Below are 27997 nucleotides of genomic sequence, written 5' to 3' on the forward strand. Positions count from 1 at the left end.
TCTTCCACGAGATGTCAGGGATCTCTGAGTCTGTGGACATTTTAAAAATGCGCCGTAAAACCTATTTATATGTTTCCGCTTATTAAACTTTTAGTTCATGTTGTAAATTATTCAAAAAATGTATTCATACTATTATTTTTATGCTGAGTGTCTGCTGCTGCCATGTCCTGTACAGCGCTTTGAGATCCTTGACGAAAAGCACTATATATGTAATTATTATTACACGATTCTGGCAACTGCGTGGATCGCTCTCATACAACAATACAGGTGGTGCTGCTGAAGCTGCAACAATTAAGCCACGTCCGTCCAAGTGACGGCTCGATTCACTGGCCGTGTCGGGTGGAGGAGGGTGCACGACACACATCGTACTCACGCGGCGAGCCGACCCGAAGATCGACCTCGCGACAAAATCGCCAAGTCGGCCACACTGCAGACGATTGGGTAAGTCGTGGGGGCACGTCTCTTTATATAGATAACTCCAAATTTATATATTCTTATAAATACGTACACATGGCGCTGTATTTATAAAACACACGCGTATAAATACACACACACAAAAGACGGGCTGGCTCGTTTACACACACACACAGACGTAACGTGCCCGTGCGTGCATGTGTGCGCGTGTGTGTATATATGTGCAAGAGTGTGTGAGCGAGTGTGTGAGTGTGTGTGCGCACGCGCGCGCGCCTGTCACGTTTGAGCCGCAGCTGCCATGTGCCCCTGGCACCACCGCAGCTCAGACCCCGGGTCTGGCGAGAGGCCAGACCCGACACGAAGCGGCCCCCTCGCAGACATACCGAGGGGAGCCAGCTGTCGCGCACTGTATGCGTGTCCAGCCCTCACCAAAAGCGAGCTTGGCCCTGGAGCGTGCCCGCGCGCGTCCGTGTTTTTGTTCGGGGGGGGGGGGGAGGTGGGGGAACGGTAGCGCAGTGGGGGTCAGCTGCCGCTGCACCGTTGAACCCTTGCGACCCGAGGTTCGATTCCGGCTCGCAGCCCACATCGGTGACGAATATCTGAAACCGGTCCGGGGGGGCTCATCCGAGGTCGACTCGGCCTTAAATGAATACCCGGTGCGTTGTGACAACGTCAGCACTGGGGAGACAAAGGTGGCCGGGCGTGGTGGCGCTGACCGCACCACCAGCATGTGCACACCGGTCCGGACATCACAGGCGCTCGCTAACGGCTCTTGCCTCAACAGTCTGATTATGCTATACGGGAGATCTTTGTCCTTGCATGAACATGAGAGTCTCCGGTTGTCTAAGTGCATGTCTAACCACAAATAAGTGCCTACTACGGTGTTTATGCATCAGCACCGGGAGACAAAGGTGGCGAGGTAGTGGCCCCACCATCCTCTTGTGCGCCGTGCTGGCCTTCGTAGATGCTCGTTAACAGCATTTGCCCCAACGACCTATGCAGGCTGTACGGGGATATTAGCCTTTTGCTGCCTGTGTGGATCCATGGCCATGAATGGGTTTGTGCGTGTGTCTATATATCTGACCTGTCGGTGACCCCTCGACACTTCACGTGACCTCGAAGTGCACCTCGCCTGGCACGGGCGCTTTGTGGACGTCACCGCCGCTTAGTGGCGAACAGTGGCCCCTATCCCTGTACACGTGCACGTTGGACTTGTTTCGCACCGTACGCAGCCGACCGTGCTTATCGGAGGCAAGCGCAATGTCACCAACGGCGGAGCAGCAATCCCGGCAGAGGCGTGGCCGTTTGCCGTGCGACTGCACCAAGACCCACCAGGGCCCATGCCGACCGCGCTACGCCGCCGAATCCCAGCTTGCTCCGCGTGTCAAGATGACGTCCACCCGTCCCTGAGCATGTTCTGAACCACACGTTTGTGTGCTTGCACTTCACGCGTTACGCAGTTAGCCAGGCAGCCACGAGACACATGGCAGCAGGACATCGGGTGCGGCTCGTGTTATTTTCAACCGGCGGCCCCGTCGCTCGCGGGAATCCTACGGCCGCTGGTTCCTAAGCTGGCGACCATCGGGGAAGGGCCAAGCGGCTGCCGAACAGGGCAGAGAAATCCGATGTCGCTGAGCGCCGCCGCCGCCGCCGCGCGCCCGTCACACGACCGTGAACCGTGTCCTAGCGTCCCACGCGCTCTTTAGCGCGCGCTCGCAACAACAACAACTACTCCAGATTGCCTCTCACTGTGGCTGTCGCTGCGGCGTGAAGTGGCGCCACAGGCAATCAGTAGCCCCAAACCCTTTCAGCAATGATTTTTATTTTTTATGTAGTTTTCTTAAACCGAGCCCTCTCTGATTCCATTACATTTCGCAAGTAATGATGCACAGTCAATTGCGATATAATAATTTTACAATATATTGTTAACACCCCCCCCTCCCCCCATCCTAATTATATTTAATATTTTTTTTCTCTCTTTGCTTTAAACTGTTATGAAGGGAAAATGGGGTTGACAAGATGTTAACTAACTCGCCGGATATACAGGAGGTGGTGGGTTATATCCTGACCCTGGCACCTGTATATGTGGAGTTTGCGGTGTCTCTCTCCCTGCGGTCACGTGGATTTTTCTCCGGGTCCTCTGGTTTTTCCCACCACATTTAGAAACATGCGTTTAAGAGTATTTTGGCTGCTATACATTTGCACCTGAGAAGTCAACTTCCTCGAGCTATCATTTGTCGCCAGATCGCTTCTGAAAAAGATCTACACAACTCAGTGGGTTTCACCTGGTAAAATAAAAATAGAAAACATCCATCGAAGGGTTGATGGGCCAGTGGACTAACGATGAAGCAGCGAATATCCACCACCGGATATGGAGTGGTGATGAGATGAGCTGACGTGCAGGCACGAGACGGATGACCTGTGGCATTGTGACACCACGGGAGATCGTGACGGCGTGGAGAAGCCTTCATCCGGTAGTGAATAGATCATGTGTCATGATGTTTATGATATTTAAATTGTGAAATCAGCAACGTGTCGTGGACAAATTCCCATTGGCGGTGCAGCACGATGTGTCAGAGAATGGCCCGGAAAGATGAAATCGCAGAACTACGTCCCAAGTCAATTCAATATTACTCTTTAAACGTATGCTGTGCACACTGCCATTTGCATGCACTGGACAAGTCGATTAAACCAAAACGTTTAAGTCTCAGAGCTGGATTTATCCACATTTAAGTGAAATGTCACATTTTATGTGACTTGCTCTCTGTGTGTGTGTGTGTGCAATTTGACCCAAAAAAAACCGACAAAATGTAATAAAAACATTTCTAGTTTACGTTTTTTTCACGATACAGGCATGGGATTGTGCATGGTTAGAAATCGATCACTCTTAACTTGGTGCAAATTTAAACGCGCAGTTCTGTTTTTGGCAACGTTACGTTACGGCAAATAGAGCCAACAAAATCGTGAGAATCCGACAGACGGAACGAACGAGGAGCAACGCAAACGAGTCGGTGAAAACGAAGCGAAACGCAACCTCGCGCAGTGGCAATTCATCGAACCGCTTTGGTTGGCGGCAACATCGTCGCGTGCCCTATTCACATTACGCGGTTACGTGTCGCGTCTGTTCAGATGAAACCTCACAAACTGCACTCGCGCTTTGCCCGCTGTGGTATTTTTCACAGCAGCAGCAGCGGCGGCACCATCATCGCAGCGTTTGTTCGCTACACCTTCGGCGGATCTGCCAATGAACGAGAGACGCCGCCTCCCCCCCCCCCTTGCTTTGCTCGGGCCAACGAGACCGGCGTCTACGTCGCGTCACGCCAGCGGCGTTGACAAGAGAGACTCGTGGGCTGAGCAGAAGACAGTTGCAGAGGAGACGTCTTCATCCGAGGAGGAGAGACTAACGAGGCTCTCGCATGGACGTGGCGTGGCGATATATTTTTAGGAAGCTTTTCATCGCCAGTGGCCCTTTAGTTTATCAAGTGGATAGATCGATTTGAGTTGTGACTGATTCAAAGCCCATGAGGACCAACGCCCCTTCTTTTGAAGGCAGATTTGAGCTATCGGAATAATAACATTTCGTTTTATCCAGCATCGTCGTTCACACAAATTGCATTTCACGATCGCTCAGGAGCCACAGATGAGCTGGAAGGTTAAACGGCCGGTCGGCCGGCATCAACAATTGCCCAAGCTCTGCAGTCCTCGATATATGAATGTGTTTATACACGTATGATGTGTATGAATCCATCCATTCATTCGTAAATTATAACGTGCGCAAAATGACATTGAGGAGGCGTGGAATAATTATTTTAAGAAAGAGAGAATTCTTCAGAATCTGGCAGAGGGACTACACCAACACCGATGAAAGACGGATTGGACGAACAATACACACTCGAAAAGCGCGAAACATTCAAAACATGATTTAAAAAAAACACTTCCCATTCATTAGGCGTCCGAGGAACGGGAACCCAAGAGCCAGTTTAGGCCGTAGAGATGGGGGCGAGGTGCGACGTGGGGAGGGGGCAGCGGAACAGCGAACGGGCGACCGGGAATAAAAACTCCGCACTTAAATTCTAGAGTGCGGCATCAGCGCTGGACGGAGCGTCCGGCCGGTGGGTTGCAGGGCTCTTTTAAATAAAAATCATAACAACGAGGCGACCATCGAAGTCACGAAGCCTTCCGAGCGCGCTCGCTCTCCCGTCTCTCTCTCTCTCCGGGCTGATTCTAATCAACATTAAAACGGGAGGTCTGAACAAAAAACAGAGGCAGTGTGTGCTGTTGCCGCTCCTCCTGCTGCTGCTGCCGCCGCCGCCGCCGCCGCCGCAGCTCAGAGGAGAAAGCGCTATTTGTGAAGCACTAAGGCGAGGTCAAATGCGAGAGAAAGAATTTCTCAAGTTCCCTGCGCTCCCATTCATCACGGGAGCCCCATTTACACAGTCGCCTCGTGCCTCTTATCTGCACAGCGTGGCTCTTATCTGTTAGACCGTAATGCCGTAATTGACAGCAAGGTTGTTTTATACTGAACTAGTAGGGGTAAAAGATGCACGCGCACACGTGTGTGTGCGTGTACGTCTGAATGGGTGTGTTACTTGCAGTTGTCCGTGCGTGCACTGCGCAATGAATCCAGTAACCTAAGTTCAATTTATGGTCGTGGCATACATTTACATGGACTTGCTCCTGCCTATGTCTCATCTCGCTCTACTCCCCTCCACACGCTCCGTTACCTCTCCCCTCTCATCTCGCTCTACTCCCCTCCACGCGCTCTCCACCCCAGCAACCAATGCTCTTCGTCAAAGCCCCCAGTCCAACCTTCGCTCAGTGGGAGGTCGCTCATTCTACTCTGCTGCCCCCACGGTTTGGATCCAACGCTTCCCAGCATAAACCGTGCTGTCAATTACCCACACGTTGTTGGCAAGAGCACTCTGTATAAACTACGGGACTCCGTCAAACGAGTCGGCGTGAGGTTGGGTCAGACCGGTACCAAAAGGGTGCTAAGCACAATCACTCACCACGTACACACACACAGTACTTGTTTAACTTAACTGACACGAAGTTCAGGCTGACCGGTGTCCGATTTCCTGACCCCTATTTGCCAGTTGAAAAACAGCTGTCTTGGGGGAGCCGGGGGTAAAATGCCACCTCCCCATTGGCCATGTCTACGCCACTGGCAACGCAAAATCTAAACTTAGAGCGGCAGTGCATTATGCCCGACAGCTCATCAGCATCATCGTCGGACATGGGTAATCCACTGCTGGATGAAAGGCGCTATTACCGCGGCGGTCTGTAACGCTCTTCCTTCCGATGTTAGAAAGCCACCGCAGCTATGCACTTTTAAATCATCTAGATTGAAAATAATTTTCTTAGGAACTGCTTTTTGTGTTCAGTTTGTTGTCCTTCCCCCCGCACCTCCAATTAGCATGGATGGCCAGGTTGGCTATGTACCGTGCGAAAAAAGTTCAACATACGGACGTACATACTGCCACTGCTGCATCAAGGCCTCCCCAAGCCCCCCGTCGCTGCCACTTCCCACAATCCTGCGATGCAGCAATCCGCCTAGCACCTGCACCTGACCAGATGTTATCGCTCCATCTCCTTCCCTCGGTTCTGAGGTCCTCTCGGATGCGCGCCATTCCTTTGGCAGTCACATTTGAACGTTATCCCGTGGAAATATGTCAACAACATCCTTGATTTTTGTTTGACAAAAAAACCCCAGAGGGGTCTAATCTCCACAGAATATTTCGGGTGCTGTTTGAAGTTGACACAAAAGTTGACACAAAACTGCTTTTTGTGTTCACTTTGTTGTCCTTCCCCCGCACCTCCGATGAGCACGGTTGGCCAGGTACGGCGCGAAAGAAGTTCAACGCGTGCACGTACACACGAAGCCCTTCGCGCAGCGGAGGACCTTGCGAAACGCTTCGTGCCCCGTGCAGCTCGGGGGAGAGGAAGTCATGGGCAGCGTCTGGCTTATGGGCCATAGGTCCTTCACCCCCCGGCTTCCGCTCGATGCTCAGGGCAAACGCCCCAATGCCGCCGGCCACGCACGTTGCGACAGGAGGGCGCGTCGTCAGGATTCCGCTAAAAACGCTCGCCGCGCCCGCATTTAGCGGAGTCGATGCGAGGTTGCTTTCGGAAAGGGAGACGGATGTTCTGCTCGCGCCGCCGCCGCCGCCGCCGCCGCGTCTCCTCCCGATGAATAATGGACGGCGCAGCCCGGGCGCAAAAAGCTCCGAGTGAACGCGCTGAAATCAGCGTAAGTGCATCCTAACGATGCCGCCGTAGTAAAAAAAAAAGCAGCGCGGCCGCAGAATGCGTCACGTGAGCGGGGGGGGAGCGCTTTGCCTGCGTTCCGGACGCGTACGCTTCACGCGCTCGCTCTTACACGCCTAGAGAATGCGCGCGCATACGCACACAAAGGCAAAGATCCCCCGTGTAGCCCTAACGGACTGTTGGGGCAAGTGCTGTTAGCGAGCACGAAGGCCGGCACGGCGCACGAGCGGGTGGGTGGCCAGCATCACGCCCGGCCGCCTTTGTCTCCGTAGTGCCGATGTTTACACACCGCAACCAGGAACTCATTTCAGGCTGAGTCGACCTAGGGGAGGAGGGCCAGGACCGGTTCTAATAATCGTCACTGGTGTTGGCCATGAGCGGGGAATCGAACTCGGGTTTTTAGCGCAGCACGCACACACACACACACACACGGTGGGACCTGTCACACAAAATCGTCAGTTACACCACGGCCTTAAAAAAATTCAAGATATATAACAGGCGACGTTTCGGGCAACAGCCCTTGTGCATATCATAGCAAACGCAAAGGATACGTGGTTCTCACGGGGGTTGTGTGCTGTTCCCGATCTCAACGTGTACATTTAAGTGGCCATTGTTATATGCCACGTGAATGTTGTCTAATTTTAGGAAAAATGTCCATGTGCTATGAGGACGCGCCACTGCCTGAAACGATTATAGTACGTCCACTCAAACGGCAACACCATTCCTGTCTGTTCGTGTTCGTCAATTGCGCGTGCATCGGTGCGTTGGGATATTGCGCAAATACACGGAAGAGACTCGTATCCGACGCCCTGTTACCCATGACTGCTGTTCAGCGCGGCGACCCCAACCGAATCGATCGTCACACCAAAAAAAAAAATGACATTATCCGCGAATGTATTTTATTATTATCACATTTTTTTATTTCCACGAGTCAAAGAGGAGCGGCCCAGAAGTGACGAATTTATTGCATCGTCCCACGTATAATGACGGACAAGTGTCCCTCTTCCTGAATGCGCTCGATAAAATCCGAATCGCCAACGCACGTCTTTCCTGTGGATAAGTAAAAATTAGCCAGAGGCGGTGGCGAAAAAATTCTACGTTGTTGTTGTTGTTGTTGTCGTCGTTGTCCGCGTGCATCTCGGCAGCTAAATGCACCTTAAGGACGACTGCTGAAGGGAGGGCCCGCCAACAGCATTGCCATCGAATCGACGTGGACGGGGGTGGGGGGCGCATTGTAATTGCAAAACATAGGTGACATCAACAACTTGAGGTGTATGGCTGGAACAGTGAAAGTATTACGACGCATACTATCTATATATATAAATGCTGTTTTGGGTATTATTCATGCTGATAATAATAGTCAAAATGTTTGTCTTGTCACGTAAACATTTTAATATTTATTTCGTCCATCGGCACGATGGGCCTGTCGTTAAAATGCTGCTGTCGACCAGCAGCATCTGCTCACGCGAGCACGTGCCCGAAACGGTGGGCTTCCGACGTTTCGGGCTCTCGTCTTGCAAGGTGCAGCAAATAAAAAAAAACGTAACCGGCTGTGGTAAAAAAAAACCCAACAACAACAACCTTGCATCAACCCCCGCGTCATGTGAAACGCCGACGCACGGGCCACAACAGCCGGAGCGACGGTGCCAAAACGTTCTCGCCCGGGCGCGGCGACACACGTGGCACGGAAGATTTCCCAAAACTCCTCTCCCGATGCCAGGCAGCGCGCTGGTGCCACCCTCCTCTACCCCCCCCTCCCCCTCCCCCGGGTTTCCCCGATGTGGACGCGGCGTCGTGCGTCACGAGGGCCATCAAAGCGTTGCAATCGCTTTCGTTTTGGTAACATTCCGATCCATTTTACTAACGGAACCGCTCCCCCCCCTCATCCACCCGCTCCCCCCCCCCCCACCCGCCCCCCACGACCCTTGCCGGGGCCTGTAAACGCAAAGTGCTCGCCGCTATAATTTTTTTGCCGGGATAAATATAAACGCCACCGATGTGATGCTTGAACGTGCGTGCGTGTGGGTGGGGGGGGGAGCAGTGATGTAGCGGTTAGTGCCACGCTGCGCTACGAAACCTGGCAACCCGAGTTCGATTCCCGCTCACGGCCAACATCAGTGACGATTATCTGAACCGATCCCGGGCCTCCCCCAAGTCGACTCAGCCTCAAATGAGTACCTGGTGCGGTGCGTAAAAATATCGCCACTAGTGAGACAAAGGCGGCCGGGCGTGGTGCTGACCACCCACCTCCTCATGTCCCGTGCCGGCCTTTATAGGTGCTCGCTAACAGCACTTGCCCCTACAGCCTGTTAAGGCTATACAGGGGATCTTTATATTTCTCTTTGTTTAGTGAAATACACCCACCCCCTCGTGCGCTGTGTCAGCTTGGGTAGGTGCTCACCAACAGCACTTGCCCCTACAGTCTGTTAATAGCTATACTGTGGATCTTTGTTGTAATGAATCACTACCTTTCAACATCGTCATCAGCAGCCATGGTCATTCCACTGCTGGATGCAGGCGTCCCCAAGCCTCTGTCTCCTCTCACGATCCCCCGCGGTGCAATAATCCACCCGGCACCTGCTGCACTCGAGCTCATTTCACCGCTGCAGCCCTCCCGGCGGACGGTTCTTCGGCGTGCGTTCAAAGTCTCTGTTAATAAATATTCGTATTTACAATGAAGTGTTAGGAACCCGCGCGATCCGAGTTAGAATCCTGGCCACGACGAATGTCTCAGTGGCGAGTGACGTCCGATCCGGCCGGCGTCAACCCCCCCCCCCCAACTCGCCAGAGGGACGCAGAACTTCCAGAATCAAAGAAGCTCCCGGCTCACCGTTAAGTGGAAGAACAATCATCACAACCGAGACTACTTTTTGCGTGCCCTTAGTTCGTTGTACTTCCCCCGCACCCCCGAGTGGCACGGTTGGCCCACGTGCGGTCGCGAACGAAGTTCGACGCGTACATTGCATCACCAATGAAGCACGTTGGTCGCGAACGCCATTACGTGTCGAGTTTGAGAAAGACGCTTCCGGCACGTGGGAGCGACGCGTCGGACGCCGTGCCAAAGGAAGACGTGGGTACAGCCCGGAAAAAAACACAGCTCGCTCTTAGCAGTCCTTCCGCAGTAGAGAGCTTGCTTGTACGTACCTGCGCCTAACTCTTTCACCACACTACGTTTGCACCGTTTGTGACTACCCGTGCATTTCGTTTCCGGCTGCCGAGCGCCTCGTTTGTAAGCCGCGCGATGTTCTTCAAGGACCCTGCACTCGCTCGTTCTCCGCAATATCGGCGTTCCTGTTTTTGCCGTTGCTGGCGTGCTCACGCAGCGCCACGAATCTCCCTGGCTACACAGGGCCATCCGTGAAACAAATAAACTTCAACTTCTACAATTTCCCCACCCCCCTCCCACCTTCTCTAAACTCAGGTGCACTGCGTTTGGGACATATGTCCGCGGAGTTTCTGTACCCCATCCCTACGTCGCAGTTTGTGCTCTGTTTACCAGGGCTCCTATTGAAATATAATAATAACAAAAACTTCTACAGTTTCCCAATATCTGAGTCCCGAGTGGAGCCACGTCGAGGGCCGTGTCCGAGTCCACGACACCCCTCCACCTGTCCTTCACGGGCGCCCGTTACCCCGGGCGCAGTGCCGGTCGCACGTTGACAAGTCGCCCTTGTCAAAGGTAAATGCCGATTTGTCGATGCGGGGTTAGGGGGGGGGTGGGGGGGACCCTCTTCACGTTGTCCGGCCCCGCGAGATGGAAAAGATTACGCGGCCAGATCACAGCTGCGGGCCGGGTGTCGCTCCGGTGGTGGGGGGGCAGCGGCGAGGACGCGAGTGACGCCGCCCCATCGCGATGTGCCACACGGTGCCACGCGCGTCGAATTCCACGCTCTCCTCCACGCTCTCCCACACCCAGGCCCCCCCTCCCCCCCCCCCCGTGCCACATGGAATGTCAGGCTCACGCACACGTGTGCGTATGTGCGTGCGAGCCGGGATGAACGACTGGAACCGGTGAATTATTTTTTAGGCGGAGAGGATCAGGGGGGGATCGGTGGCGGTGTCGATGGCCGAGTGTGCAGGTGGTGCAACTGCATTTGGGGGGGGGGGGCACATGGGCCACAGGGACCGAGGTGCGGTGGAGAGAAATAGTTGGACACAGAAGGGCCCCCCATTTCATCCCTTGCACCGGAGTCTTAGTCAATGAATGCTATGCCGCTGAGACACACAGATTCACATATATATGCATTGGATTATGTATGTACATGTTGAACTTCTTTCGCAGTATACGTAGCCAACCGCACTAATCGGAAGTGCGGGGGAAGGACAACAAACTAAACCCAAAAATAAGTTCTAAATAAATTAGTTTTCAATCTAATAGAGACCCACAGGCTCACGTAGAAACCCATAGACTTACATGGGGCCCATAGAACGACAGAACGACCCACAGACTCACATAGAAACCCATAGACTTACATGGGGCCCATAGAACGACAGAACGACCCACAGACTCACATAGAAACCCATATAATTACATGGGGACCATAGAACGACAGAACGACCCACAGACTCACATAGAAACCCATAGACTTACATGGGGCCCATAGAACGACAGAACGACCCACAGACTCACATAGAAACCCATAGACTTACATGGGGCCCATAGAACGACAGAACGACCCACAGACTCACATAGAAACCCATATAATTACATGGGGACCATAGAACGACAGAACGACCCACAGACTCACATAGAAACCCATAGACTTACATGGGGCCCATAGAACGACAGAACGACCCACAGACTCACATAGAAACCCATAGACTTACATGGGGCCCATAGAACGACAGAACGACCCACAGACTCACATAGAAACCCATAGACTTACATGGGGCCCATAGAACGACAGAACGACCCACAGACTCACATAGAAACCCATAGACTTACATGGGGCCCATAGAACGACAGAACAACCCACAGACTCACATAGAAACCCATAGACTTACATGGGGCCCATAGAACGACAGAACGACCCACACACTCACATAGAAACCCATGGCCACCTCGGCCCAGTGGTTTTGGAAGTTCCACATTTTTTTTAACGTGATCCACCAAACCTTGTTTCCAAAACTCTGGCTCGCAGGCGTGCAGCACCATGGCCATCTCAATGTACAGGACTGGGGTGCAATATAACGTGTGCAGAACAGCATACCAAATACTATTATTGCGCAGCGTGTCGCGCACGGCTCAGTGACCCGAGTTCAATTCCCGGTAACGGCGAAGTGATATACGAACCGATCCTGAGCGTCCCGTTCAGAAACTCGGACTGACCGGCATGGTGAAGTATGGTCAACAAACAATCCTCATGACCAATACGGCATGGGGACACCTTTGTCCAGCCGTGGATGTGCGTGGTGTTCACACCTCAGTTAAAAAGGCATCAACACAGGAGGGGTGTGACAGCGCACTGGGATTCTGCGGATAAAATTGCACCTTATAAATGTAAAATATTATTATTAGCTAAACTGTCCTGCAGTTTATGTCAGCATGAGATGCGGTCGAATGTGGAAAGTTAATACATCCAAGCTGCATTTATAGACATATATTGCACTCTATTGTTTATAAGAAGCTGTGTGAAAACACTCGCAGCAATGCCCAAGAGGCTACAAATGGGGAAGTTCAAGTTTCAACAGTAATTTGTTTAACCAGGTGAGAACTGAAGAGACCGGGATATCGTCTCATATGCAAGAGTGAGTGACTGAGTGGGTGGATGGATGAGTGACTGAGTGAGTGATGTTGCTGACGATGCTTGTGGTTTATTTTGTCGAACGGATGCATGAGCCATATTTGTAAAGAGTGTGAATAAGTGAATGAATGAATGAGTGAGTGATTTTGCTTGTGTGCTTTATTTTGCCGAACCAGGTGCATGAGTCACGTTTGTAAAGAGTGAGTGTGAATAAGTGAATGAATGAGTGAGTCGGTGAATTAATGAGTGATGATCCTGATGATGCTGCGTGTGTTACTTAAGGTTATTTTCAGCTAATATAAATGTATAGTATTATTATTATTTTGTTGAACCAGGTGGACGAATGTCTCATTTGCAAGAGTGAGTGAATGAGTGAGTGGATGAGTGAGCGACTGAGTGAGTGATGATGATGATGATGCTGATAATCCTGTGTGGTAAGTTAAGTTTACTTTGTTTAACCAGGTGGACGAGTCTCATTGGCGAGAGTGACCCTCGGAGGTCACCACAAAGGCAAAACAAATAGAAGATCAGAACAACAAGAAGCATTGCACAAAAGTAATTCCCCGCAGTGCAAATCAGCTCGGGGCAGATCACCTCCAAGTGGATTCACTGCACGAATTTCAAAAGGACGCTACAGAAGCGTTGAACATCAAAACAGATCCATAATAGAGGATGTTTGGGTTAGATCGCGTAAATATATAAATGTGTCCTTAAACCCGCCACCACCCGACACCACCCGACACCAGGTGGACACATTCATATATTTACGCGATCAAACTAAAAAAAAAAACCTGTGTTATGGATGATATTGGTCGCGAAAGCCTACGTGTTAAATCAAAACAGTTATGGGAGTGACCTTAGCGCTAACACGTAAACAGACGAGAGAAACACGAGTCTATTGCAATTGCATGCGAGGTTATCACAAAGAATCGACGGTTGAGCGTCAATTTAAATGGGAAGGGAGTGAGGGTGGTGAGGGAACTGTGTGCCTGTAGTTTTTTTTTCTGTAGGGATAAAGCATCTCTGTTATTTTACACCGCGGCCGTTTCCAGCGCACGCGATGAAAGAGAAACCCCACTTTCTCTCCTGCGCCGACACTTGTGAGGATTCCTCTGTTGTTGCAAGAAATCAGAGGTTCTCTATGCGCGGCTTTTCTGTTCACCCCCCCCCCCCCCTACGTGCGTGCAGCTCGCGCTAGGCAAATGTGTGGGTGTTTTTGGTGCAATAACAATGCGCTTCGCAACGAACACACAGGAGCTCCACTTTAAGTCCGACTCAACTCAGCCCACGCAGTCTCGGGAAGACTGAAGGGATCTTCAGCTATCCCCCGACTCACCCCAACCACCAACAATTTTTTTATTTTATTTTACAAGGAAAGGGCCCACGGAGGTATTTTTCTCTTTTTCAGAAGCCACCCGGCCCATCAAAGAATAATAGCCCAGTGAAGTGGATGTTTTTCATCACGCGGAGATTTATCGCAGCCCAAACACTCGAAACGCACGTTGATGTTGATTCTAAATGCGGAGGGGAAAAAAACCGGAGAACCTAGAGAAAAAAAAATCCACGCCACCACGGGGAGAACGTGCAAACTCCAGAAATACAGGCGTCAGGGTCGGGATCGAACCCCGCGACCTCCTCTTGCCGAAGGTTTTGCACCCCCCTTCGAAATTCTTACTTTTTCTGCCAAGCCAGAAATCTCATTACTGTGTTGAACGAGGTTCCCGTGTTTTACACAGAGCCCTCTTACCAATTAGCATCTCGTGAACCAGCAGCGTTTGGTCGACGAGTTTCAACGCTGCTGATGTGACCCAGAAGGTCGAAACCGGTCCAGAGTTTGCTTTGCAAGAAAAAAACAATGCAGCTTGATAAATGTTAACGTCAAAATCCAGACAACCTATACTCATCGTACACATCATTCGGTGATGCTGCTACTGCCGCGTTATCAGTGCTACCGATTAGCACGGTTGGCTACGTACAGTGCGAAAGAAGTTCAACATACATACATGCTACACAAGCACCAATAACACCAAATCAACAACACTGCAGGCTTATAAGTAAAAATTTCTATAATAGGTGGCGTTTCATGGAATGGCCCTACTGTGTCGTTCTATGAAGAGGGACCATCACCTATTTTTTACCCCCCCCCCCCGCTTGTATGGGCCACACACGGTGTCACTGATGAACATGTTGAGTTGTATACATCTAGATTATATTTGCTTTAACCCGTTATTGCATGCATGGGGCCGGCTGCTCAACATTTCTTTCCCCAGGCACTCGCTTATACATTTTAGAAAATTCTATAGCAGCCGAGTAAAAAATAATAATTAAATATTGGGTACAAATTTGAGAGCCGGCGTATTACGCACAACGGACTGGATCGTTACTCAGGCTGGACCATTGCTCATTCCGTCCCACGATTAACATTTGTTTAAAGTCTGTTGAAAAGCGCCCGACTGCGTCGTGCACCCCGCCCGCCACCACCCACCACCGCCTCTCTAAGTTTTCGTACGAACACCTCCGCGGCCCTCCATCCGCCCCCTAACCTCCCACCATTAAAAGGTCACGCGACCGGCGACATGGGCCAACCGCCAATCGTTTTGGATAAGGCGTCACTCTCGGAGGAATTCCAACTCAAGATCTCCCTCCGGTGAGATTCTCGGATCCAGTTTTCCTCTGCCACGTTACTGATCACCTTTACGACGGCCGCTGTGCATCGCTGCCCCGCGGAGGGGAGGGGGGGAGGGGGTAATTGAGACCTGACCACAGGAAGCCTCGCTCGCATTACTCCTTGCTGCCTGTTTAACGACGCGCGCCGTCTAAGCATCTGTCGCGACTCTCCCGATTCCGGGAAACACGAAAAATATTTCACATATTTTACCCGCAGAATGTTTCCAGTTGGCACGGCGTGGTCATACGCATAGATCGATAGATCTGTAAATAAATACCTAAAACAGCTACCGCGCAGGTTTCTTACGCGATTGTGCTGTGCAGCCGCCGGCGTGCGCCGTTCAGCGCGACGACGCCCGACGTTTCGCTCCATGTGCTCGGCGCTTGGACAATCGTGCCGAACAGCAAGCGGGGGGAGGGGGGGGCGCTACAAAAGCCCAGAGTCACCGTCGGAGAGAGACGCATGGCACGAGCGTGGGGTGGGGGGAAGCGGGGAGCCATCGCACTGGAGGCTTGGACTCGGAGCTGTCTCTCTCTCTCTCGCAAAAGACATTGTGCGTCCGAAATGTTTTTGTCTTGGTATGAAAAAAAAATGTCGCAACTTTCTGTTAAGCACGTACTACATCCCAGTCCCGAAAATTGTCCTGGGGGGCTTTAAAAGCAAAATGGGATTCAGGCCAATATGTCTCTCAACCGCTCTTTATCGGTGTGTGTGTGTGTGTGTTTGTTTTTAAAATGAAGCCATTCAATCACAACAGCCATTCACCGGTTCATTAGACGATATTGAATAAAAGACAACGAACTGAATGGGATAATTGTTAACAGCCTTCAGGCGGCTGAAACGCATTTGCAGAATTTTTGCATTTGATAACTGCCAGTGTTTCTGCTGTCAACCCTGAGCCTGATTAAAAGCATACTTTGTTCCGCAACGCTTTGCTGATACACCGAAGAATAATACGCTTCCATCAGCTGTGGGAAAACACCTCCACTACAGACGCTACATGTACGGGGCATACATAGATTATAATCTCGCGGCAAACCTTAAACAAGTAATCACTTCGGCTTTTATCGTGAGCTGGATGCGATTTGCTCCTTAGCTATTGTCAAAGGCAAAGTATGTTGGCTTCCGCCAAACAGTTTCACTCAACTGCAGCGTGCGTTTCATCTGGAGTCTAGACCAAGTGGATGTCTCCAGGGGGGCCCCACCCCGCTCCCCCACAACCCCCCCCCCCCCTTCACCATCCCTGCCAACGATCCGGGGGCATTAAAAGCCGACCTCTTCCTCCGACGCAATGCCGCACAAGCGTCGGCGCTTACGAGCTCGACCAGCTCAAAAAATATTTAGGGGGGAAAAAAATACATAGAAAAAATTCCCGCTCTCACCGCATTCGAGATTAAACGCCGCCTTCCTCGATTAGTGAGTTCATTATTTTCATCTCTCCCCCCCCGCCCCTTTCTCAATTAATTCCCTGCTGTGTGGAGGCCTTGCTGGAAAGAACGCATCACGGATGTATTCATTTCCCTCCCGCTGCTATTCCGTAGTTGGTCTCGGCCACCAGACATCATCCCCCTCTAGCGACATGCCCCCCCCCTTTCCCCCCCACTTACTTTTCATCACATTCAATGCGATGATTCTAACTTGCGTATGTTCTCGCATCCAGGCGCTGCTCTTCCCGTCTCTGCGTGTTGAACTCATTTCTTGAGAACTGCTTTTTGTGTTTAGCTTGTTGTCCTTCCCACCGCACCTCCGATAAGTGCGGTTGGCTGCGTACGGCGCGAAAGAAGTTCAACATCACTTGCATAATTACAAACATGTTAACACTGCACGCTTATTTGCACACCTTTCAAGTTTAATTGTCTCTATCGATGTCGACGTTCCTAAGTCCTAGCAGGGGAATATTAACACCGATTGAAGCCCCCTTCATCGGCACACTGGAACGTTGCGTTTCATTGTTAATTTAAATATTAAAAAAACAAACATTTCCAATCCAGCTCTTGGCCACCTCTTCACGCACATCGCTTTGATCCCGGTTCACCGTCAGACAGATCAACACCCGGGACTCTCTGACCATCCCAACCAGAGGCGTAGTAACCCTCGGGTACACGGCGAATCGGGGCGACCACCCTTGGCCCCGCGTTTCGATATCACGGTGTCAGATGTCATTCTTCTGGTTTAGTTTGAAGGCATGGTGGGGTGGGGGGCACACTGTGGGATATGGCCCAGACCCCCAAACCACCCCTATGGACGGCCCTGATCTCACAATCTCTGTCATTGTACATCGCAGCACGTGGAGGTTCAGGGGGTAGACAAGTCCGCACCATAGCACCTTTCATACCACCAACTGTGCATGCCTACGGTGTCATGAACCTACCTCCAACTGCTGTGATATAAGTACATAATATTTATTTAAATAACGAAGGATACTTTTCAACAGGCACCCCATATTTTCAAACTCGTTGTTATTAACGTGCCATGCCACGAAACCGCATCACAGCCCAGGCCATCGCAGACCACGAAGACCAACTACGCTGGCCGCACGATAAGCAACAGATGTAATACGTCTTGCCGAAAGCATACATATTTGTCTCGGGCAGCGACGTTTTTTTTTTTAACGGGCAGCTGCACACACTGTCGACGGTCCCGGCGGACAAGTTTGCAGACAGGAACACCTGCCCCGAACCCTCTTCCCCAGCTACTGCATGGCATTGCATATTGCCAGGTCAGTCCGTCCGTCCGTGTGCGAGCGTAAGTGCCGAGAGGACGTCGGGGTTAAACTGGATGTTGTATGGCGATCACTGTATGCAGTGATGAAACCAAGACGATGCCCTCTCCTCCTCTTGACGCACGCCGGCCTGACGTCCATGAAAGGGGAGGTTACCGCGCCTGGCCACCGTGGAGATGACAAACGGACCGCTCCAAGTGAACGTTGCCACCCAGTTGACGGAGGGCAGTCGGGCGGGCGGAATTTAGCAACTCTCTCTCTCTCTGCCGACCCACACTCAAAATATAGCTTAGCCTACGCGCCCGGCCACCGTGGAAATGACAAACGGACCGCTCCGAGTGAACGTTGCCACCGGTCGGGCGGGCGGAATTCAGAAACTCTCCACTCTCTCTCTCCACCGGTGCACACTCGAAATATAATAAAGCCTTGGTGCTAGGCGCACGGCTTGAGCAGTCGATCAGTGACGCTACCATGGCATCTGGGAATTCCAAACGAGACGTAGCCACACGTGTACACCTCCGGCCGGTTTCTCAGCTCCACTGATGGTGGCATTGCCCCCACCCCCCCCCTCCCCCCTGCATAATTTTTCTGTTGCAATGTTAGTGTGTTATATATTTTCCCCGAGTAAGGCAATGCATTCCTATTATAAATATGCCTCGTGTTTCCGAATTGCATTTCGAGATGCAGTCACATTTAGAAGGTATGTGAATTCAAACTGTTTTATAAACGCAGTTGCAATAATGACAATGCGGTCAGGCCATTGGCCTGTCAGCATAATATGTATTATTTTTCTTAGCTCTTTATTATTTTATTGTTTCCCTTCAACGTGACTTTACCGAAAGAGCTAAGAATATGAATTACTGCAGTCACGAATGCTTTAAATCAAAAATGTATTATTTTGTTATGAAGACAGTGTTAATGATGATGATGGTGGTGGTAGCTCAGGTCTTTTGCTTCGGTGAACTCTTAATTCATAATTGCTATGAAATCTCACTAATTATTAATATTCGAGAGATATCCATGGTTAAATCATCTGGAATGCCCCCTCCCCCCACCCGCTCTCGTCAGACATAAGAGGCTAAGCATGTTTGAGCCTTGATAGTGCTTGGATGGGTGACCACCACCCTGCATAAAGCAGGTTGTTATAGGCTGCAGGGATACACGGCCGATGTACAGTATTTCTAGGCTTTAATTAAGTTAAGTGCAAAACCGAATTCATTATGATGGGGTTTTTTTGTTGTCTGTGCAACTCACCGTCAGCTCACTACTACGCTTGAGAACTAGGTTAATCGCAGGTGATTTAAACCTGGATTCAAACTCAAAACCCAAGAGCTCAATGGTGCTGGCTCATCAATATTAAATAGTGGGGGGAGTGGGGGGGGTTTTGCAGTGAGGGAGTGTGGGTTAATCATTACGTGCCACTGGACATATTATAACATTTGATGAAGCAGTGCATATAAACAAGCGGCACGCAGAGATGTATGCGAGCATGAAATTTAATTACCGACAATTCAATTAGACGGTGGGAACGGCCTCCTATGTTTTTACACTGAGCGTGCCAAAGCCAGACAGATTAAAGAGGAGTGATTTTAAATACACGGAAATTTCCCGGTACCGCGAATTACAAATCGACGCCCAACAACGCAACTCAATTTAATTAAGGCAAGTGGCAAATGAGCTGTAAAATCAGCTGATGTGGTGAGAGAACGCAACAGCACAACTCAGAGCGCTGGTCCGCCTGTCAACAGCGCAACCCATATTTTACGACTGAAAATTTACGACTGAGAGCCGGTGTAACACAGTTCAAACGAACATGCGTTTCGTATCACTCCGCCGTATCGCTGCACGCAAACGCAGTACATTGTACGCGACCATGTAGCTTGCTCTCCTGTGATCGTTGCTTTGCCACGAGTCTGAAAATAGACAGTCTAAAGTTGTTTTCGTGAAGTCCATTGTGTACATTCGACGCAGCCTTTGGCTTGCGTTTTAAATTCTAGCCTATTTTCTCGCTCTTCCTTATTAACCACACTGCAAATTATCCGCCATCCTGCCACGAATCGACCTGCCTATAATCCGCACGAACGTTAGCGCCTATTTGCGGATAAGAAAAGTGATGGAAAATTCATCCTAAAATCCGTGATTTGCCACACGTATGCGGATATGAGGAACAAAATGGGCAGGTAGGTGGTTATAATAATAACAAGGGTCAATAGTGCCACCATATCAGGACATATAACAGTCTCTCTGTGTAAGTACTATATTAAAAAAAAAAGTTTCAAAATACTTAGTAGAATGGAAGTCAGACATGGAGACACCGCTACCGCCAACGTTATTCAAAACAACAAACTTGTTGCGGTAAAAGAAATAAACCAACACAAGTCGCAAGCCTTTGTAAATCCACTATTGAATGAAGGCACGGCCACGGTGGTCGTGTGAGGGGGTCGTTTGACCATGCTTCACCGTGGCTGGTTCGCGGCGCATTTGCGAAGGCGGTCACTGGCGTTTCAAAACGCGGCGAGCTAACCGCTGTCCCACCGCTCCGCTCAGAACTAATTTCTGTCGAGTTATATATATTAAAAAAAAAATAAACATTCGTCGAACAAAAAAATTGCCACCGGCCCCCACCCCCCCCCAAGCCCAGTTCAGCAGCTCAATTGTACGCTGCAGCCCAAGGAGTGAATACGTGTTCATCTCCGTAACCCTGGATACGAGCCTATCTGCACATGTTAAATGTTTGCACATTGCGAGGCTAAACATGCCCCCCCCCCCACCTCCTCCCCCCCCCCTATTATTACAACAAAAAAGCCCCCGAATCAGTCGCCTATTCTTGTGAACAATGAAAAAGGAGCCTTTCTTAGAGGGGTTTCCGCTTTACCCACTCCTTACAAAAAAAAAATCACTCACCAGCAATTCCGTTTTTTTTTATCAATACATCCGACAAACGCACCGCATTACATTTTTAAACCTAACCAAATATTTGTTTCTGAGCTTCACTTCGGATGCCACCTTGAAAAAAAATATATATATTCTGGGATGTGTACTTATGAAATGTTATGTGACCGGAGTTGAAATACATCGGGTCGACGTTATCCACTCCCCGAGAGCGATCGATCGATCGACGCTCTGCAAATTCACGGAGGCACTCAGTTGGTTTCCTGGGAGATAGAAAAAAAAGTCCTTACGTCCAAATTGTAAAGCACATTAAAGTGATTGCCAGAAGGTGGTTGAGCAAATATGGACCTGTTCTCCGTGTGTATGGGAATAGAGTGTTTCCCCCTCGCACGTGTGGGGTTTCTCTCCGATGCTCCGGTTTCCTCCCATATGTAAACACCCATTAATTGGCCTAAAACACCTTAATACATAAAGGACCACAGAGCTTGGGGGAGGGGGCGAGGAGGGGGGAGTTGGCACCGGTTCACCGACTGACTGCTGCCTCTCCTCACGGCCTCTCTCTCCGCGAGCGCGAGCGAGAAAATAGCGGGCACGTTACACGAGTTGAAATTGTTGTTAAAGTCGCATGGGACTCGTCTGACCAGAGAGTAACCCAAAGCGTCCCTCACCGTCCACTGCTCGCCATTAACGGAGTGAGCTGTAGGTCAGAGTGTAACTTATGTTGACAGTAAGATACATTAGGATTGCCTTTAGAGTTAGGGGGAGTCTTTGTGGTGCAGTGGAGAGCAAATTACACGGGTCATCTAAATGCCACCAAAACCTTATGGTGATATTTACCTTTGAGGAATGATAAACTATTTCCTCTGCTTCTTTCAACAAAAGGTTAGGTTTAATTGCTTTGATCCGGCAATCACGTTTTAGTAACTCCTAAATATAAATAGAGTATGAATATTTTCTCCGGGTGGTTATATGGCACAGACATCATCATATGGCAGAGTGCAGCAAGGACAAGACATCGTTTTTCGCCCCTTTTCCACCAGCATATCCGAGCCAGACCCAAACGTGTTACACTGGTCTCACAGAATGTATCAATGTAAATTAAATTTCTAAACTATTTTTTTTATTTCAGCAGGTAAAGGCCCACTAAGCTATTTAGCTCTTTTTGAAGCAACCTGGCCACAAATGATAGCTCAACAAAGTGGCTTATCATGTGGAAATTCATTGCAGCCAAATACCTTAAACGCATGTTTCTAAACGCGGAGGGAAAAACTACAGGACTCGGAGAAAACTCCAGGTGACCATCGGGAAAAACATGCAAACTCCAAATATACAGGCTTCAGAGTTGGGATCGAACCCCACGACTTCCTGCATACCGGGCGAGGTAGTTAACATCTCGCTGCCGCGGCACCCGAATCTGGTACTGGACGAACCAGGGTCAGCAGCCGACGGTGCTTACGACCAGTCCGTTGCGTGCGACATCAGCCAGTGCGCTGCGAGGACACAGCATCACCGCGACACCTACACACGTGCGCCTTCGACTTGTTCATTATCCGCGCGCAACGTCAGCGGCACGGCTCAGCTCCTGCAGTGGAAAAGCAACCGGAGCCGCACTGGCCTGGTTTGACGCGGGCCCCCGAACTAACCGCACCTCTGATGAGCACGGTTGACTACGTACCGTGCGGAAGAACCTCAACGTACATACACACAAACAAAAAACGCACGTAGCTCGGATTTACAGTGGTCGGGTTGTGGGTGCGTACGACAGGCAATAATATAGCACGGGTGCAGGATGAGGATAGAGGGAGGCATCATAATCCCTACGATGGCACGAGTTGCCCACACTGGGTGGCACGTGTGGGGTGCAGTCTGTAATTGCGGCATCAGCAGGGCAGAGGTACCGTGCTCGGCGAAGACATTGCAGTGCAGTCCGTGTCGGGAGAGATCCCTCTTGACGCCGCCCTTGTTGTCGGGGAGGATGGACCACCTGTTGTGCTCCCCGAATTTCGTTTGCTGTTGCCCCATAAAATCGCTCCACCTGGGCCACCACACCCCCCCTCACCTGCAGGCCTGTTGCGTTTTCCACACGTGCGTGTGTAGTGTGTGTGTGGTGTGTGTAGGGTGTGTGGAGTGTGTGTGTGTGTGGTGTGTGTGTAGAGTGTGTGTGTGGTGTGTGTGGAGTGTGTGTGTGGTGTGTGGTGTGTGTAGTGTGTGTGTGGTGTGTGTAGTGTGTGTGATGTGTGTGTAGTGTGTGTGTAGTGTGTAGTGTGTGTGGTGTGTGTGTGTGGTGTGTGTGGTGTGTGTGTGGTGTGTGGTGTGTGGTGTGTGTGGTGTGTGTGTGTGGTGTGTGTAGTGTGTGTGTAGTGTGTGTGTAGTGTGTGTGTGTAGTGTGTGTGGTGTGTGTGTGTGGTGTGTGTGTGTGGTGTGTGTGTGTGGTGTGTGTAGTGTGTGTGGTGTGTGTGGAGTGTGTGTGTGGTGTGTGTGTTGTGTGTGTGTGGTGTGTGTGGAGTGTGTGTGGTGTGTGTGTGTGTGTTGTGTGTGTGGTGTGTGTGGAGTGTGTGTGTGGTGTGTATGTGTGGAGTGTGTGTGTGGAGTGTGTGTGTGTTGTGTGTGTGTGTGGTGTAGTGTGTGGGGTGTGGTGTGTGTGGAGTGTGTGTGTGGTGTGTGTAGTGTGTGTGTGATGTGTGTGCGTTCGTTTGTGTGGAGTGTGTAGTGTGTGTAGTGTGTGTGGTGTGGTGTGTGTGGAGTGTGTGTGTGGTGTGTGTAGTGTGTGGTGTGGTGTGTGTGGAGTGTGTGTGGTGTGTGTTTGTGGTGTGTGTAGTGTGTGTGGTATGTGTGTGTGTTCGTGTGTGTGGGGTGTGGAGTGTGTGTGTTCGTGTGTGTGGTGTGTGGAGTGTGTGTGTGGAGTGTGTGTGTGTGTAGTGTGTGTGTGGTATGTGTTCGCGTGTGTGGAGTGTGTGTGTGGAGTGTGTGTGGTGTGTGTGGAGTGTGTGTGGAGTGTGTGTGTGGTATGTGTGTGTGGAGTGTGTGTGTGTGGTGTGTGTGTGTGGAGTGTGTGTGTGTAGTGTGTGTGTGGAGTGTGTCTGGAGTGTTTGTGTTTGGAGTGTGTGTGGAGTGTGTGGTGTGGAGTGTGTGGTGTGGAGTGTGTGGTGTGGAGTGTGTGTGTTCGTGTGTGTGAGTGTGGAGTGTGTGTGGAGTGTGTCTGTGTGTGTGGTGTGTGTGGGTGGTGTGTGTGTGCGTTCATATGTGTGTGGAGTGTGTGTGGTATGTGTGTGTGGAGTGTGTGTGGTGTGTGTGTGTGTGGTGTGTGTGTGTATGGTGTGCGTGGTGTGTGGTGTGTGGAGTGTGTTTTTGTGGTGTGTGGAGTGTGTATGGTGTGTGTGGTGTGTGTGGTGTGTGTGTGGTGTGCGTGGTGTGTGTGGAGTGTGTGTGTGTGGTGTGTGTGGTGTGTGCGTGGTGTGTGTGTTTGGTGTGCGTGGTGTGTGTGGAGTGTGTGTGTGTGGTGTGTGTGTGGTGTGTGTGTGTGGTGTGTGTGGGTGGAGTGTGTGGTGTGTGTATGGTGTGTGTATGGTGTGTGTGGAGTGTGTGTGGTGTGTGTGTGTGGTGTGTGCGTGGTGTGTGTGTTTGGTGTGCGTGGTGTGTGTGGAGTGTGTGTTTGTGGTGTGTGTGTGGTGTGTGGAGGTGTATGGTGTGTGTGTGTATGGTGTGCGTGGTGTGTGTGGAGTGTGTGTGTGTGGAGTGTGTATGGTGTGTGTGGAGTGTGTGTGTGTGTGGAGTGTGTGTGTGTGGTGTGTGTATGGTGTGTGTGTGGTGTGTGTAGTGTGTATGGTGTGTGTGTGTATGGTGTGCGTGGTGTGTGGGGGGGAGGCGGTTAGTGGCGTTTTCGTTACGCAGCGCTACGAACCCGGCGACCCGGGTTCGAGTCCCGCTCACGGCCAACACCGGTGAAGATTATCTGACCCGGTTCCGGGGCCTCCCCTAGGTCGACTCAGCCTCAAATGAATACCTGTTGCGGTGTGCAAACCCCGTGTAGGCTTCACAGACGTTTTGGGATGTTTGTACATCACAGCGCGTGATAATCTTAGGCTGAGTCGACCTAAGGGAGGCCCAGGACCGGTTCAGTTACTTGTCATTGGTGTTAGCCGTGAGTGGGAATCGAACTCGTGTCGCCGAGTTCGTAGACTCTACACACAAAGACAAAGATCCCCCGTATAGCCTTAACAGCCTGTTGGGGCAAGTGCTGTTAGTGGCACCTATGAAAGCCGGCACGGCGCATGCCACTCACATTCAGATGTTCACACACAGGCTGCAATGAACATTAAACACACACGCTACAACATACACACAAGATACAAGTCAAACACACACGCATACACGCAATGTATTCCAACATACATGACACGTGCATTCTCACACGTTATACAGAATGCGGTGACTACACACGCGTGCATTCAAAGTAATGTGTTCCCGTGTGTGAACATGCGTTGCACATGTATGGCTGTATGTGTTAGACCGTAATACGTTGTTAACACACGACATGTATGTAATAATAATGAGTGTTATATTATAGTGTTATACTTCCCAGGAGTGTATGTGGCATGCGTGTGTGTGCAATAGTAAATACAGTAGTTTAACGTGTGTGAATGTAGCCTTGCGTGCTTAAACATCATGTCAGAATTTCCATTAATTGGCATACGAACGTACGTGTGTTAACATGTGTGTCTGCATGTGCTGCATGTAAAGTGTTACACTCAGTGCGGGCGTTTAACAATATGAATGCATGTAACGGCGTGTTTTAATGTAGTGTGTTAGAATGTAGTGGCGTGTGATTTAAGCATGTGTAAACAGTTTACATGTGTCAGTGTGTGTGTTACATGTATGAATTAAGTGTGTAATGTGTAAAAAGTTTACATGTGTCCGTGTGTGTAGTGTGTTACATGTATGAATGAAGTGGTAAATGCGTGAACAGTTTACGTGTCAGTGTGTGTGTAGTGTGTTACATGTATGAATGAAGTGTGTAATGTGTAAAAAGTTTACATGTGTCCGTGTGTGTAGTGTGTTACATGTATGAATGAAGTGGTAAATGTGTGAACAGTTTACGTGTCAGTGTGTGTGTAGTGTGTTACATGTATGAATGAAGTGTGTAATGTGTAAACAGTTTACATGTCAGTGTGTGTGTAGTGTGTTACATGTATGAATGAAATGTGTAATGTGTAAACAGTTTACATGTGTCCGTGTGTAGTGTGTTACATGTATGAATGAAGTGTGTAATGTCTCAACAGTTTACATGTGTCAATGTATGTGTAGTGTGTTACATGTATGAATGAAGTGTGTGTAATGTGTAACACAGTTTACATGTGTCCGTGTGTAGTGTGTTACATGTATGAATGAAGTGTGTAATGTCTCAACAGTTTACATGTGTCAATGTATGTGTAGTGTGTTACATGTATGAATGAAGTGTGTGTAATGTGTAACACAGTTTACATGTGTCAACGTGTGTGAATGTAGTGTGTGATGCGTGAATGTAGTGTGCATGTAGTACGCATGAGTTACTGTGTAACGTGTAAATAAGAAAATAATGTTTTGAAACAGTTTCATACATTCACACAATATTTACACACACACACTAAATGAAGGCATGTTACACAAGCTACATTTAAACACATTTCACACGCATTCATATACATGCTATATACATGCACTACACACACAGTATACACTACACTACGTATGTTCAAACACGTAGTGTAGTGTATACTGTGTCATGTTAAACGTATGTTACACACACACATTGACATGTTACACCACAATGAAACACATTGACACGCGTATGCTGTTCACACATTACACGCGCTACATTCATACATGTGCCATGCGTGTCATAGCGCTTGAATGTAGTATGTTACATGTATGTACATCTGAACATAGCGTGTATATGTACATAGCACATGCACATGTAGTATGTCAATGTCGCGTGTGTTACATATATGTAGTGCATGTGTACACAGCACATGTACAAGTAGTATGTGAATGCAGTGTGTGTTACGTTACATGTGTGTAGTGGATTGTGTACGCAGCACATGCGCAAGTAGTGTGAATGTAGTGTGTGTTTACATGTATGTACGGCACGTGTGCGTTACATAGCGCATACGCTGTACATGTGTGTGTGTGTACGTACGACATGAACAAGCAGTCTGATTAATGCAGTGTGTTTGTTTCACGTATGGACGCAGTGCGCGTGTGTATACAGCGCATGTGTACGTAGCGTCTAAAGTGGATGTGATTGAGAGTCCACCACGTGTGTCTGGAGACGCGAATGCGTACGTGCCAGTAAGCGTGCCCAGTCGCTTGCGAATCCACCAGCGTTCCGTCTCCCCACGACCACTCGTGACCTCCCTTCAATCTCGAACCCTCTCCACACCACCGCCGTCGCCGCCGCCGCCAACCAACCAACCTCTCTTCACTTCCCTTCGCTATCCTTCGTCGTCTTATTCCTCTTGAATCAAACGCAGCCCGGACGCTTAGCCCGGCTCCCGGTCGCTGCTACACCATCCCATGAGCGGGTGCGGAGACACATCTCCCCGAGCGAGAAGTGTGATGATGATGGTGATGATGATGACGGTAGTCGGAGCGGTAAAGCTACCATCGTTCCACTCGTCTCTTGAACTCGGAGCAGCGCTAATCTCTCTTCTCTCTCTCTCTCCTCCCCTCCCCTCCCTCGCCCTCTCGCCTCCCAGAGTCCATCCTCCAACCCTCCCCTAGAGAGAAAAAAAAACCTAGGCAGAGCTTACGAACTCCCCCCTCCCCCTTACCCCCAACGCAAAGCTTTGGCCAGAACACAAATGTGAATACGCGCCTTGGATGTGTTTTTTTGTGTGTGTTTCCTTGGTTCAAAATGAGACGACAACAACACCAGCAAGAGTGGGCCAAAGCCATTCAGGCCGGCCCACGTGTGTTCACTTCATTTAGATTCTGTTCTTGTTGTTGCTGCTGCTATATTTCAATAGCACTCGATTTAGCGCGTGCATCAAGACTGTCTTGATCTAAGTTCGACTGATGTTCAAAGAGGGATAGCAAGCTGAAAATATTTACGTAACTATACAGTTGATTCTGTGCTTGTAAATAGAAACATATGGTTGGTTTTATTTTTACGCATTTGACCTTCCCGAATAGTTTAGGATCAACAACAAAATAACAAACTTTTTTTACGGATGTTTTTTTTTTAATCTCGAGGTTTTCATCGTTGCTAAATCCACGTGCAGTATGCAATAAGATTAGAAAATAATAACATCA

General features: G+C 49.9%; 1 protein-coding gene across 2 annotated transcripts in view; it reads right to left on the reverse strand.

Moving 5' to 3' along the window:
- The window catches only part of ABL1 (ABL proto-oncogene 1, non-receptor tyrosine kinase), a 90835-nt gene extending 63398 nt beyond the window's left edge, over window positions 1-27437 (reverse strand). The window contains exons 1-2 of one of the 2 annotated variants that reach the window (XM_032973202.2): window positions 27033-27437; window positions 22606-22774 (exon numbers count right to left, since the gene is read on the reverse strand). In XM_032973202.2, coding sequence (XP_032829093.2) covers window positions 22606-22729 — 124 coding nt within the window. In that variant the 5' untranslated portion in view covers window positions 22730-22774; window positions 27033-27437. Of the gene's footprint in view, window positions 1-22605; window positions 22775-27028 lie in introns of both variants that reach the window. The other variant, XM_076074838.1, reaches the window with a different exon arrangement.
- Window positions 27438-27997: the final 560 nt, after the last annotated feature.

The sequence above is a fragment of the Petromyzon marinus genome, chromosome 50, assembly GCF_048934315.1.
Source record: "Petromyzon marinus isolate PM22_M1 ecotype Great Lakes invasive population chromosome 50, UKy_Petmar_22M1.pri1.0, whole genome shotgun sequence".
Lineage (NCBI taxonomy): Eukaryota > Metazoa > Chordata > Hyperoartia > Petromyzontiformes > Petromyzontidae > Petromyzon > Petromyzon marinus.